The 15,377-nt window shown below is 39.6% G+C and overlaps 1 protein-coding gene across 1 annotated transcript in view; it reads right to left on the reverse strand.

Moving 5' to 3' along the window:
- The window catches only part of ppip5k1a (diphosphoinositol pentakisphosphate kinase 1a), a 51,888-nt gene that overhangs the window by 17,163 nt on the left and 19,348 nt on the right, over positions 1-15,377 (reverse strand). The window contains exons 15-21 of the mRNA XM_037694709.1: positions 14,979-15,100; positions 11,638-11,820; positions 7,894-8,035; positions 6,875-7,098; positions 3,897-4,024; positions 2,713-2,827; positions 2,516-2,623 (exon numbers count right to left, since the gene is read on the reverse strand). Of these exons, the coding sequence (XP_037550637.1) occupies positions 2,516-2,623; positions 2,713-2,827; positions 3,897-4,024; positions 6,875-7,098; positions 7,894-8,035; positions 11,638-11,820; positions 14,979-15,100 (1,022 nt within the window). The remainder of the gene's footprint in view (positions 1-2,515; positions 2,624-2,712; positions 2,828-3,896; positions 4,025-6,874; positions 7,099-7,893; positions 8,036-11,637; positions 11,821-14,978; positions 15,101-15,377) is intronic.

Here is a 15,377-nt window from a genome sequence, read left to right on the forward strand (position 1 = left end):
TAGGCAGCATGCTCAGTTCTTCTGACAGGGCAGGGTGCCCTGCTTGTATAATGGTAGGGGAAACATTGCGGTGTCTCACTCAAGGACACCATGACATGTGGGTGTCACGGGGAACTGAACCTGCAACTTTCTGGTCACAAGTCGGCTGCCCTAACTCGACATCATCTCAGCCCCCCATATTGATGAGATATAAAATTTTTTCATTAATTCATTCAACCTTCATTTAGACAATATTCCAAGAATCAGTTGCATTTTAAGGCATTTTACTTTAAGGGGGAGGAAAATATATTTATTATATTAAAACACATCTTCATAGAAGGTCACAAAACTTGAGAGCCTGTCTGAATTAAATGAATAAAAACAGCAATTTAAAATAGAAACGGAAGAATGCTATACAATTTAATAACTGTAATTAGCCCTAAGACCTTATGGGGGAAAAAATCAGCCATATTTATTTTTGTCCATGTTTTAATTTATTTATTTATTTTGGTGCAGCCAACAAACACATTTAGTCTGACAAAGCTTAAAAATCTTTCTAATTTTTTGCCAGATTTTTTTTTAAATTGCTCATAATCTCACAGTAACTTTTTACACTCTTGTGTTCCTCAGGAGAAACATTGACCATAGGGAATATGAGCTAATGTGCCAATTTATAAACGAGTCTTTTGCCAATAACTCAGTAAATCTGGTTACGTACAGATGTTCCCAGCTTTTCACCTGCCTTGAACGCAGCATTACATTTGTGAATTGACCTTTTTTACTGGTACCAATGTGAATGCATAAAATCACACCTCTACAAAAGTGCCAAGCCATTTCCGGTCTGCATTCATTTACATTGTTTTGGTCTTTTACATCTGCTTTTTTGTTGTGTGTTTTATATAAACATATTTGTAAATTAGTTTAATTGATATTCTACAATGTGAGTGTGATGTGTAATATTCCCGGGTGTGTTTGCAGAGCAGCAGAAACAAAGTTAGATGTGAACACTGTTTAGATGAAGCGTATTTCAGCTAACCGGAAGTAGACATGACGCATCTAGTCCACAATACATTGCAAAACACTGACTTTGACCATGTGTATTAGTAACTGTGAAAAAGTAATTCTGGAGTGGTTAGAAAGTCTCAAAAGTCACTTTCAGGGTTAAACTGATCTGTGTGCTCGTGTTGACAGATTCATCGACAGCAGGTGATTTGTGCACGTGTATTTGATCATTTGTATGTGCAAAATATTCCTACTTGTACAAATTGACACGTGTACATTTAAAACATCATTTATGCATTTGTCAGTTTAGTGGTTTGCTTAAAAATCTTATTCTACATACACAAATCTTGTACGATTCTATGACTTTTCTTCTTCTTGCAGCTGCTCCCTTCTTCAGAGGTCGACAGTGAACTAACTCACACAAAGTCTAGGTGATTATTTTCACACCGGATGTCCTTCCTGACACAACCAGACCACCGAGCTACCACAACCCTCCGTGTGGAGCAGGGAGCTGACATCTAGGGCACCTGGGGGAACAGGTGATGAGGGTTGAAAGCCTTGCTCAAGGGTCCAGAGTGGGGCAAATGAGGGTGGAGGCAGGTGTGGGTGCTTCAGCATTTTCCACCCACATTTTAATGTTGCCGGTCCAGGGAGTCGAACCGGCCATCTTCCAATCACAGGCCCACCTTCTCTAACATCTACGTCACCACTTCCCATCGATTCTGTGACTAATTATGAGACTAATTAATCTTCATAGATTTTCGACTGCCAGATCTGAAGGGTTCTGTTGGCTGGAGGGTCTTCACAAAACTCTGGACTGGATTTTTTTTAATACTGTGAAAAAATCTATTAGGATGTACTACCAGTAATGGGGGAAAGCCTTTTTATTTTATTTCTTATTTTTTCCCCCAAAACTTGCCTTAAACTAAAAATTTTGTCTAATATAAAATAAAATTAAACAGAAAAGTGGATTTTCTTTTTTAAAACAAAAAACCCTTAAAGAGTTCAAATAAAAAGTCATTTAAATTTGATATTTTTATTTAAGGTTGAGATAGCTCTAAAAGATTGACTAGTTTAATTTTTTTGGGAAAAAAAGTAATAATGCAGTGAAATAAGGTGGTCAATTTTTACCTTAAGGAACACTAACTGTCAAAGTTAAACTGACTACCAGGGTTAAAAAACTTTAAACATGATATTTAACCATGTTCAGTCAGGTCATCTGGACGGTTTCTTTTTTAAGCCGAGATGTTTCATCCTTCATCCAAACGACTTCCTCCATTTGAGAAGCCACCAAACAAAACCAATTCCCACAACAAGAGCATGCTCAATAGTGGAAAGAAACGTTTGCTGGTGCTAAGATGGCCTCCAGGACATCCAAAGAAGTCCTTTAGATGAAAGATGAAACGTCTCTGCTTAAAAAAGAAACTGTCCAGATGACCTGACTGAACACTGTTGGATTTTATACCTGGATTATTGCGCATGAACTTTGGTATTAAACATGCTGAATAATGTAAAACATAAACCAAGAACTCACCTTATTATTGTCCTCATAGAGCATGATGACGATTTGCGTCATGTAGTTGAGCTCTGACACCGCACTGAGGTAATCCATGGCTCGTTTCCACTGCTGGTCTTTCTCTTCCTGTTGCCAACAGAACCAAACAGAAACGAGTCTTTCATCTATAAACCTCGTCAAACTTGCAAAGCCGTGCAGGAATACTGTGTGCTCACATCAAGAAGTCCTCCATATCTGAAAATGCTGAGAAGGGAGTGGACGTGACTCTCACTGGTGAAATAAAGCCGAGTCCTGACATGACGGCCTGGTGACAGGACACCGCGAGAGTACCTGCAACAAGATAACACAAAACTTCTCACCCAAAACTAATCCTCGAGTCCACAACTAAACTGACTGGTGGTTATGTGACTTTCATATTCAATGTGAAGAATTACTACAACCGTCAACACCATATTATGTTTATACCAGCATCTGGTAGTGACACACAATGTTGTTTCCTAAAGATGCTTTTCCAGTTGGGGTGCTTATTTTCAACACAACATGTACTGCTCACCTAAAGAACCAAAACAACAAGCAGTCCATCGATGTCCCCCATCGTTGAAGGATTTACGATCAATAGTGAATGTTTGTAGTTTTTGAGACAAGTGTTTTTCTGGACTGAAATTTAATTAGAAACCAAAGTAAACCTTAATGTTTCTGGTGCGAGATATTCAAGTGGGTAGGAGTTACACTGTGGAGAAGAACAGAGGGAGGTGTTGGTTTGTTCCGAAGCAGCACAGAGTGACAGATCCTGGCAAGTGGAGGGAACAATTTCATCAATGACCAGATGCAATATCAAAGACAGGCTGGTGGCCTTGACCTCCACAGAACGAATGAACGAACACACGCACTCACCCTAAACCCAACTACTAACCCACCAACGGCACTTCTTCTTATGGGGCCTGGGCTTTGGGCCCCATAAGGAGCTGTTGGTCCTCACAATGTAGTTGGAAAAACAGGCCTTACAGGGTAACAAATACAAAGACACATATACACATACGTGTGCGCTTGCGTGCAGTGGCCATCTTGGATTTTAATGTGGCAACCCAATTTCTAAAGGAACATTTCTTGCTCAGAGATGTAGCCACACACCAAAATGGAAGTTAGTACCTCACTTGTTTTTTCAAGTTATTGCTCTCATAACATGCACGTATCGACGGACTGGCGGAGGGTATTTCCAGTTTCCCCTTTTGGCTTTGGGACAGGAGGCAATAACAGATATTGTATATGTAAATAAATGGAGGCTTTACGCTAATTACATTTCCACATCAAGCTGTCAAGTTCACCATCTGTAGCTTCCATCTAAATGTGCTTGTGAGAATAAGTCATATACTCAATAAAATTTCTCTCTTGCACTCACAGAGGATGCAGTTTGTTGACAAACTCGTCCACGTGGGTTCTCTGCAGGTCAAGCTGTATCTTTCTGACCAGTGGAAGACAGTACGCATATGCAATGTCCAGTTTCTCTGCTTTGTTTATGCCATATTCCTGCAAAAGAGCAAACAAGTACACAACTTCTGATGTGACTGAGGAGTTTTTGTTACAATTAACTTTCATATCTACGAGTGAACTGGTAAATTACTGCCTTAATATTCTGATATTCACAAATCAATTCAAGAAAATTTGTTATAAATAATCAACCAAATTCTAAACAAATTATTTTAAAAAGTTTAGAAAGATACAAAAACGTAAAACCACAAAAAGCTAAAGAGACATGGTATTTTGCAGAAATCCAGGCTCTTCCAGCTTTTAATAACTGAACAAATTTATTTTTGTACCTTTTAAAGAAAAATACAACTTTGTGCTTAATGAGGCAAAGCAGGTATGAACAAATGAATATGAGATAAATATGGAAAAGAAATCAGGTCAGATCAATCTGAAAAAGGTAAATATGAAAGAACTCCTGAAAAAAATATGGAATCACCATTACTGGAGATGTCCTATCAATTGTTTAATTTTGTATAAAATAAATCCCAAACATGCCAAATAGCTAGTATTTTTCTCAATTCCAACCTTTTGGCATTACGAAACAATACATGAAGAAATAAAAACAATTGGCAGTCACAGTTGTTTGTTTTTTTAGATCAAGTAGAGAAAATTATGGAGTCACTTAGTGGTTTGTTTGTAGTTTTAAAACAAACACCGGCATCAGATTAAACCTCCTGATTAGTCTTTAGTAGAGCCCGACCGATATATCGGTAGGGCCGATATTTTTAGGCCGATATAGATGCTTAGGGACCTATCATGTTAGTGATAATGGTCCCATTATTTGCCGATATAAACACTTCTAATTTTCACCAACTTTCACCCTGAAAATATTGGAAAGCAGCTGTAATTGTACAATGTATCCAGCAGAGGGCGGATGAAGACTACTTTTAAGTCATTGCTGTTCACTTAAGTTTCACTTTTGCATTCAGCACAGACTAAGCAGGGAGCGATACAGAGCAAGGTAAGTGTATTAACTGATTTGTAAAATTTTATAAAATCAACAATAAAGTCTCTTCAATCCTCCAACCTGTTTGTGATTGGTACGTGCCTATCAAGCTAACATTAGTGTTCAGGTGCACCACCTTCACAACATTAGCCCCGTTGTCTATAGTTATAGCAATCAATTCTGTCGGACAGAGCTTCCAGTTTGTGAGGACATCCATTGTTAGTAACATTGTCTTTGTTGTCTTCAATGAAATGCATAATTTGTCTGAAATCTTTACTTCTCTACAAAGAAAAATAAACGCCGCTGCAGTCAATACTAATTAGACCTTCACCATGCATAACTGACTGTTTAAATAATGAACAGGGAAGGGTGATTCTTTGTTTGATTTATATTTTTGTAACACACTTGATAACTTTATGGTGAATAGTGGAGGAAAGAAAATGTGAACGCACGTTTGGAAGACTGATTTTATGATCAGTGCGCCACTTGTAAACGTACTGTGGGACTATGGGTACATATAGGTAGATCTGATTTACTTACTTGCATGGTTGCTAACAGCTGCGCTAAATAAACAAGCTCTGCTCCACTCGTTGTTTACTTAGATTCTTGTGGGTGGGCAAAGCAACAAAAAAAAAAAAATCAGCCATTATATTGGCTAGCGGTGGTCGTGTTCCCCTCCCAATATCAGTATTGGCGATAGAAAAAAAATTCCATACGGTCGGGCTCTAGTCTTTAGTTATAAAGGGCTCCCACCGCAGTGAGCTCTTGTATAAAGCAAAATGACATGAATCATGGCTCAACACCAGAGATATCAGAGGAATGGATGATGAAACGTCTTTAAAAAGATAAATAATCACAGAACATTGTTAAAGATGAAGATATTGGTTGTTCTCCGTTAGCTGAGTATAAAATCTGGACTGAGTTCAAACAAAATAAGAAGCATGTAAAAGGGAAGCCTGCCAGTCGACCAAGGAAGGCAATGAAATGTCAGAAAAAAAGATTATAGCAACATATTTGAAAACAAAAAAAAAGGAGAAAAAAAAGAAACGAAAGGGCAGAAACTAGCAGATGTCTGCCACATTTAGGTGACAGTGGACTGAAGAGTCATGGACTGTGGTGACTGGATGAAAGGGACATGTCACATAAAGACACGAGAGAGGTGGAAGACAACACCTATTCCAGTGTTTCCCTTACCATTATCCAAGAAGGGTGCCCCGCCCTGTCAACAGAAGTGAGCGCCCTGCCTACAAAATCCCCCACCCCCTGTGGTCGACAGTTCTGCTACTTGCGGACAGGGAGCGGAATAAGCAACAGGATAAGAAGTTCGAACCTAGCATTAGTACCGTACCATGTACTATAACAATGTATTCAATAAAACACAAACGTGTACACTGAAACTTTGGAGGCTGCACGGTGGCTCTGTTGGTAGAGATGTTGCCTCTCAGCGAGAAGGTTGCTGGTTCAAATCCCGGCCAGGGGACTTTCTGGGTGAAGTCTGCATATTCTCCCCGTGCATGCGTGGGTTTTCTCCGGTTACTTAGGTTTCCTCCCACAGACCAAAAACAGGAGGTGCAACAAAGTACTGATGGAGTCGTGGTTTTCTTACGGTTCCATAGTTTTTCTTCTATTTGATCGAAATATCAACTGTGGTTGACTACAACAATTATATTTACTTCTAGTTTTTATCATTTATTAAAGAAAGTTGAATTTTGAAAAACAATAGATGTATGGCATGGGATTTGTTTTATACGAATATATATTATTTTGTACCTGGATGATTGAGCGTGAACTTTAAATATCCTTCAACAGTGGCAATTCCATAATTTTTGCTAGGGGTTGAAAAAGCAAAAAACACAAACAATATCAATAAAAATGAGTACTATGCCTTTTTTTTCTCTTCTCACCTGTGGGATGACAATATCAGCCAAAGCTCGAGACAGTCTGAACAGCTCTTCTGTGTCCTGAAGGCCCAGTGAGGCGTTGTGTATAACATCGTACTTCACGCAGTCGTAGATGTCAGGAATCTTACTGATGTCGTAGCGACCAGTCTTCATACGGAAGTCTTTCTCCAGTTTGGACCAGCGCTGCAGCATCAGCTCCAGGGACTCACTGTGGTACAGCTGCAGGTCTGATGAGGCAGAAAATTGATTTTACATTTATTTAAAAATGAATTCACGTTAAAAAAGAAACTTCTGTGCAGCATTAAGGTACGATAATTAAAGATTTGGTGAAAAGTTTGAAAAATGTTGACATTTAAGACAAAGTACTGTCAGTCTAAAAAGAAATAAAAATCCACTTAACCCTGATTTGATTTTTGGGAGGTATTTGAAGAATAGAAACAGAATAGCGGGGGGAGATACTGCAAGATTTGGTTTGACCCGATACAACGTAAGTAAGGGCCAGTATTGCTGAGACCAATAATGATATGAATACTGATACTTTTTAATAATTAAAGTGGATGTTTCATTTTGCTAAATCTGAACAAAATGTTACATCCTTCAGGGTTTTTTTTTTCCAGCACAGACTCTGGACAAAGTTTATGGGTAAGTAGACAATACTTTAATGCTTGCTGTTGTACCATTTTGCAACAAAATGGCACTCCTCTTCCCATTTGTCAGTTCTTGCTGCAGCAGGGCCTGAATAACCCAGATCTCTAGTCACATGGTGGTACAGCATCAAAGAACAAGAGAGGGAGGAGGAGCAGAGCGTGGCTGCTCCCCTGCACGCTGTGACAAGAGAAGCACTTGGAAGCAGCAGGACAGACACAGGCAACCATGCAAAACCACAGCAACCCATACAGAAAAACTGAAACTAAGATACTGATACAATTAAACAGATCTCTTCTAAATCAATCCTGACAGCAGTATTGATAATTGGATTGATCCACCCACTACTATGGAAGAGTGAAAGGGGCTTTTCTTACCAGCAGATTTGGGGTCTTCCATTCTTTTGCGGATCTGTGAGGTTAGGCTTTGAATGAGGGTGTAGACCTGGTCACAGGTGGCCACTGGGTTCTGGACTATTTTCATTGAACTTACTAAAGAGACGCTAGAGGTCGGCGCCAGCTGTCAAACACAAGCACAGTTAGATGAAAACAACAACAACAAAACTTTCACATAACAAAAACAGTAAAAGTTGGTTTATTTAGATTTTTATTTATTTATTTTTTTACTTTGAACAGTGAAAAAAATAATACACAATTGGCTGATTGTTTTCTCTAAAAACACAACTGATTGTCTTTAGTAGTTTTGTAATTCTGTTAAGATGTGATCACGACCAATGAATGGAAATTCATTGGTTGGTTTCTTGAATGGAAATGCTATTCTTGCAATCTTTCAGTCTGGCTTTAATAAACTACACAGCACCGTAACAGCTAGTTAGGGTCTGCAACGACATTCTTCTGACAAATGTCTGTAGTCCTTGACCTTACCGCTGCATTTGAAACTGTGGACAACAGTATCCTTTTATCCTGGCTAGAATACTGGGTTGGGATTACTGGTGCAGCGTTAAAATGGTTCTGTTCATACCTGAGCGACAGGAGTTTCTGTGTTAATTTTGCTAACAATCAATCTCCTTCAGTGCCTCTTTCCTGCGGGGTCCCGCAAGGCTCCATTCTTGGACCCCTTCTGTTTTCATTGTATCCCCTCCCCTTAGGGTCTATCCTGAGGAAACATGGTCTTTCCTTTCATTGTTATGCTGATGATTCTCAGATTTATCTGCCATTAACACCTAACAGTTCCTCCTCCATTCGCCCTTTGCTAAAATGTCTTGATGAAATCAAGACTTGGATGACTGCGAACTTCTTGAGTTTTAATGATCAGAAGACTGAGGTCATTGTGTTTAACCCTAGCTCTGCCACTGTCACTGATACTGCAAACCTGGACTCCCTTCAGCCATATCTAAAACAGTCTGTTATCAGTCTCGGGATAGTTTTTGACTCGGACTTTAAGCTTAATATGCAGATACAGGTCCTTCTCAAAAAATTAGCATATTGTGATAAAGGTCATTATTTTCCATAATGTAATGATAAAAATGAAACTTTCATATATTTCAGATTCATTGCACACCAACTGAAATATTTCAGATCTTTAATTGTTTTAATACTGATGATTATGGCATACAGCTCATGAAAACCCAAAATGCCTGTCCCAAAAAATTAGCATATCATGAAAAGGTTCTCTAAACAAGCTATTAACCTAACCATCTGAATTAATGACGTAACTCTAAACACCTGCAAAAGATTCCTGAGGCTTTTAAAAACTCCCAGCCTTGTTCATTACTCAAAACCGCAATCATGGGTAAGACTGCCGACCTGACTGCTGTTCAGAAAGCCATCATTGACACCCTCAAGCAAGAGGGTAAGACACAGAAAGAAATTGCTGAACAAATAGGCTGTTCCCAGAGTGCTATATCAAGGCACCTCAGTGGGAAGTCTGTGGGAAGGGAAAAGTGTGGCAGAAAACGCTGCACAACGAGAAGAGGTGACCGGACCCTGAGGAGGATTGTGGAGAAGGGCCGATTCCAGAGCCACCGTGCACAGGCGTGTGCAGGAAATGGGCTACAGGTGCCACATTCCCAGGTCAAGCCACTTTTGAACCAGAAACAGCGGCAGAACCGCCTGACCTGGGCTACAGAGAAGCAGCACTGGACTGTTGCTTAGTGGTCCAAAGTACTTTTTTCGGATGAAAGCAAATTTTGCATGTCATTCGGAAATCAAGGTGCCAGAGTCTGGAGGAAGACTGGGGAGAAGGAAATGCCAAAATGCCAGATGTCCAGTGTGAAGCACCCACAGTCAGTGATGGTCTGGGGTGCCATGTCAGCTGCTGGTGTTGATCCATTGTGTTTTATCAAGGGCAGGGTCAATGCAGCTAGCTATCAGGAGATTTTGGAGCACTTCATGCTTCCATCTGCTGAAAAGCTTTATGGAGATGAAGATTTCATTTTTCAGCACAACCTGGCACCTGCCCACAGTGCCAAAACCACTGGTAAATGGTTTACTGACCATGGTATTACTGTGCTCAATTGGCCTGCCAACTCTACTGACCTGAACCCCATAGAGAACCTGTGGGATATTGTGAAGAGAAAGTTGAGAGATGCAAAACCCAACACTCTGGATGAGCTTAAGGCTGCTATCGAACCATCCTGGACCTCCATAACACCTCAGCAGTGCCACAGGCTGATTGCCTCCATGCCACGCCGCATTGAAGCAGTCATTCATGCAAAAGAATTCCCGACCAAGTATTGAGTGCATAACTGAACATGCTTATTTGAAGGATGGCGTTTTTTGTATTTAAAACACTTGACTTTCATTGGTGGGATGAAATATGCTAATTTTTTGGGACAGGCATTTTGGGTTTTCATGAGCTGTATGCCATAATCATCAGTATTAAAACAATTAAAGACCTGAAATATTTCAGTTGGTGTGCAATGAATCTGAAATATATGAAAGTTTCATTTTTATCATTACATTATGGAAAATAATTACCTTTATCACAATATGCTAATTTTTTGAGAAGGACCTGTATACTCTGTTCTTCAAAAAAACTTCTTTCAGCTAAGGCAAATAGCTAAGCTCAAGTCCGTGCTGTCCAGATCTGACCTTGAAAAGTTAGTCCAGTTAGTTAGTAAGTTAGTACTGTAACTCGTTTTATGCTGGGGTCAGTCAGGGTTCCCTCTCACGTCTCCAGCTTATCCAAAATGCTGCAGCTTGTCTATTAACAGGAACTTGCAGGTATGAGCACATTATTCCAGTTCCGTCCTCTCTTCACTGGTTTCCTGTGCATGTCAGAGTTGATTTTAAGATTCTTCTGCTGACATTTAAGTGTGTTAATGGCCTTGCACCGTCATACCTTTCCGACCTTCTTCATCCTAATGCTCCTTCTCGGGCCTTGAGATAATCAGACCAGCTGCTTCTGGCCGTACCAAAAACCAGGCTGAAGCTCAGAGGAGATCGGACCTTTTCAGTCATGTGCCTTAAACTCTGGAACAATCTGCCCATCAACATTTGACAGGCCACCTAAGTCTCTACTTTTAAATCTCTCCTCAAAACACACCTGTACTCATTGGCATTTAACACAGTGTGATCTCATTTGGTATTTCATTGTTGATGATTGTGTTCATGCCTTTTACGCTTACTCCCTGACATTTAATGCAGAGTGATTTGATTTAGTATGTCATTGTTTCTAATTATATTTAATGCTTTTATGCTTTTATTCCTGATGCTGTAATATCTTGTTATTAATATTTGATGCTGTGATCTTTTTTGGTAAGCACTTTGATAACAGTTATGGTTTTAAATATGCTGTATAAATAAATGTGACTTGACTTGACAACCAGAGTACAGCTAAAACAGTCACTACAAATGTCCTTTCAGTCCAACGTTTACTGCAGATGTTGGACACCGAGTGGTGAAAGAAAATTAATTGTATGAGGTAAGAGAGGAGTAGCTGCAGTGTTTCCTTAAAAAAAGACCAAAACAGTCCTGTTGGTTGTGAGCAGCTGCAGTTAAAGGCACATTACTGCAGTTTTTCCTTCACACAAATAAGGACAAACATCTACTCGCTGAGCTCCTTGGTTTTTACACTAATTTAGCAAGTTGTCCTCTTGTCACTCGTTCATAAAGAACCACTGATCTGACAGTCAGAAATACACAGAAGCAGCAAATCACCCTGTCATAGTCCTCCTCCAGGAACACGCGGTCCCTCTGCAGGATTTCATGGAGCCGAGCCTTGACTCGGTGCTGGCAGCTGCTTAGAGAGTCGCTGTCGCTGTCCAGCAGTCCGTTCATGTTGGCACTCTTCACCATCTGGACCAAGATAGGGGTCAGCTCCCCCTCCAGAGCCAGCAAGCCCTGCTCTCACACACAAACACACACACACACACAATGAGGAGAAAAAGCTTTAATGCAAAGTGATCTGATCAGGATGTGATTACAACAAACTGACTGATCAACTACAATCGGCTGTCTGTGTAGGGGAATAGAAAATAATTTTATGGCAATATTCATTAAGCTCAAAGCAAACTTGGTGAATGTTAGTTAAAAAAATGCAGAAATGTTAATATTTTTAAAAATATGTCAACTTGCTTTAGAACTTTTGGGCCAAACCATGTGTTGGTCTGAAACAGAAAACGGGATGTATTTGACCTAGTCAAGGTAGATGAAAGAACAAACATGAAATAATTTGGTTCGTTCAGTCTGCAAAAAAACCAAGTTGCAGAGAAGGTAAAAGAGAACTACAGTAGTTCCTCGTTTCTCACGAGGGTTTCCGTTTTCAGCCCCCCACCCCCCCCGGCGATAAGTGAAAAACCGCGAAGTAGGAGTAGTAGTTTATTTTTGTATATACAGTATATTATATACATATTACATATATAAATATATGTATTAAAAAAATTTATATATTTAAAAAGACATTTTAAACCCTTCCCACACTCTTGCAATATTCTAAACCAGGGATGTCAAAAAGTGGCCAAAATTAAAACCTTTTTCAAACTAGGGGCCAATTTCAGAATCCACATAAACTCAAATCAGATACCCAACATCTTTTCTTGGTCACAGGTTCCTCAAAAAGAGTTGGATTGGTCTCATTAGACATCTACACCTCTAGATGCAGGAAGAGGGCCACCTGCATCATGAGGGACCACACTCACCCAGCACATGCACTTTTTGCCCCGCTCCCCTCAGAGTCAGAGTCAGAGTTTCTTTATTGTCATTCGCACCTCATGTGGTACATGTGGTGGAGCGAAATTATGTACACAGGGTCCCAGTTACATCCAACAATAAAATGTATAAGAAAAACAGTAATAACATCTAAGATATGAACTAAGAAAAACATCAACTAAATATACACTAAGCACTCATAACATAAAACATTGAACATCAGCACAAACATGAACATGAGTCTGTGAGCAGATGTGCATGCATGAACACATCAACATTGAAACAGATCAGCAGCAACATGAAACAGATCAGCAGCAACATGAAACAGATCAGCAGCAACATGAAACAGATCAGCAGCAACATGATATGGTTTTTCACAGTGATTATTCTAGTTAGAGATTCATGAGTCTAACAGCCTCAGGGTAGAAGCTGTTCCTCAGTCTAGTGGTTCTACACTTAATGCTCCTTAACCTCCTTCCTGAGGGGAGTGGGGCAAAAAGTGTGTGTGCTGGGTGGGTGGGGTCCTTCATGATGCAGGTGGCCCTCTTCCTGCATCTGGAGGTGTAGATGTCTGTGATGGTGGGGAGACTGACTCCAACAGATTTCTGTGCAGATTTCTCGGGAGGGAGGTTGAGGAGCATTGGGTGTAGAACCACTAGACTGAGGAACAGCTTCTACCCTGAGGCTGTTAGACTCATGAATCTCTAGCTAGAATAGTCGCTGTGGAGAATCACATCATGTTGCTGCTGATCTGTTTTGTGTTGCTGCTGATCTGTTTCAATGTTGATGTGTTCATGCGTGCACATCCGCTCACACAGACTCATGTTCATGTTTGTGCTGATGTTCAATGTTTTATGTTATGAGTGCTTAGTGTATATTTAGTTGATGTTTTTCTTAGTTCATATCTTAGATGTTATTACTGTTCTTGTTTCTTATACATTTTATTGTTGGATGTAACTGGGACCCTGTGTACATAATTTCGCTCCACCACATGTACCACATGTGGTGTGAATGACAATAAAGAAACTCTGACTCTGACTCTGACTGATTTGATGTTCTCTGTTGTGCTTTCGACATCATAATCAAAGATTACTGAAAAATGTCAAGAGACAGAAGAATTTTACATTTCATATATCATCTTGGGGGCCAGATAAGATGTCAGAGAGATCTATATTTAGCTCCCGGGCCTTGAGTTTGACACATATGGTCAAAACAATGTTTCTAAACTCTAAACACTCTAAAAGAGCACAGAATGTCATGAACTCTGCTCTCTGCCTCTAGCTGCACGCTGCCACGCCCACTTCTCCTCTGCAGTGCCGAGATAATGACATGCGGCAGAAGGAAGCTTCTCCCTGCACATGTGGGCTGCACACAGGTGCAGCAGGTGCTAAATAATTTAAAATAATTTATTTTAAATAAAAAAATTCCATGCCAATCATGTGTATATATATATATATATATTTTAGATTTTGACGCGGAAACCCAACTTTTGATAGTGACCTTTTTTACGCCTAGATGCAGCCACACACCTGATGACATGATTCAACCTTTTTTGTTGTTATATACCTGGATGACTGAGAAAACAAACTTTGTGTTTTTGAAACCATTAGTGAAAAGGCCAGACTTCAGGGGTATCTGAGGCAGGCTTGAAACACAAGAGTCAGGGTGGCTTCTGGGTAATACCAGATGGCTAGGCCTCAGACTGACGAAGCCTCTTGGATGAGGGGCGAAACGTTTCTTTTTAACAAAAAAACGAAGTCCAGATGACATGATTCAACCTTTTTTGTTGTTATATACCTGGATGACTGAGAAAACAAACTTTGTGTTTTTGACACTATCTAAATACTTTTACATTTGAAAGCTCCATAAGTTGTGTTGGGCTGTGTAAAGAAATAGAAGAATAACATTTTTTAGTAATAAATTTTGGCAAATCCCAGAAGAAAAATCCAGAAAAATTAACCTTTTAAGTTTTCTACATAATACAAAAAATAATGCACATATTTATTTATATAAATAGAGGACAATACTTCCTTAAATTGAGGTTAAACTGTGAAAATAAAAAAAACAATTATACTATTTTTAAAGAGAATGTGGATGATTTGGCTCATGTACAAATGTTTATTTTGTTATTTGAGAGCGTGCAGGTGCACATTTTGTTTCTTGTTGACAAAGACAGTGATCCTACTTGAGTGCAATATCAACTCATTTGAAAGTAAAATAAAATCTAGAAATAAATGATCAAAATATTAAATCTGAAATGCTGTTAGTTAGTTGCTCACTGACGCTTGTGAATGACTGGTCGTTGGTTGGATCTCAGATTTTTCCCTCTCTCTATGTTTCTGCAGTTTTACCTTTGCAAACGCTGCAGCCGTCATCTGCACCCTGCCTTCATCAGAGGCGTAAATCTTCAGGTCGTGCCTGTAGGTGCTGTGCAGACGCAGCAAGCCACACCCTGGAAATCCAGCATAGTCTCCTACAAAAACCACAGTCCAAACAACAACATGATGTAAACAGAGACAGAAGCAGCGGGACATTCAGCTGTTTACCCTGAACATCTGGTACACATCTGCACAGTGACGTTAGTTGGAGTCAAAGGGTGACATTTTATTCACATAGATTTCTGTCATTTTCAACCTTTTCACATGCACTAAATAAATGCCTTGAACTTTAAATGTTTTTTTTTTCTTGTTTTAATTGATATTGGAGACTTTAATCCGTCATTGTTGTAGAACTGTTGGACTCTCTTTATG

Source organism: Nematolebias whitei, chromosome 2, assembly GCF_014905685.2.
Source record: "Nematolebias whitei isolate Nwh7 chromosome 2, NemWhi1, whole genome shotgun sequence".
Taxonomy (NCBI): Eukaryota; Metazoa; Chordata; class Actinopteri; order Cyprinodontiformes; family Rivulidae; genus Nematolebias; species Nematolebias whitei.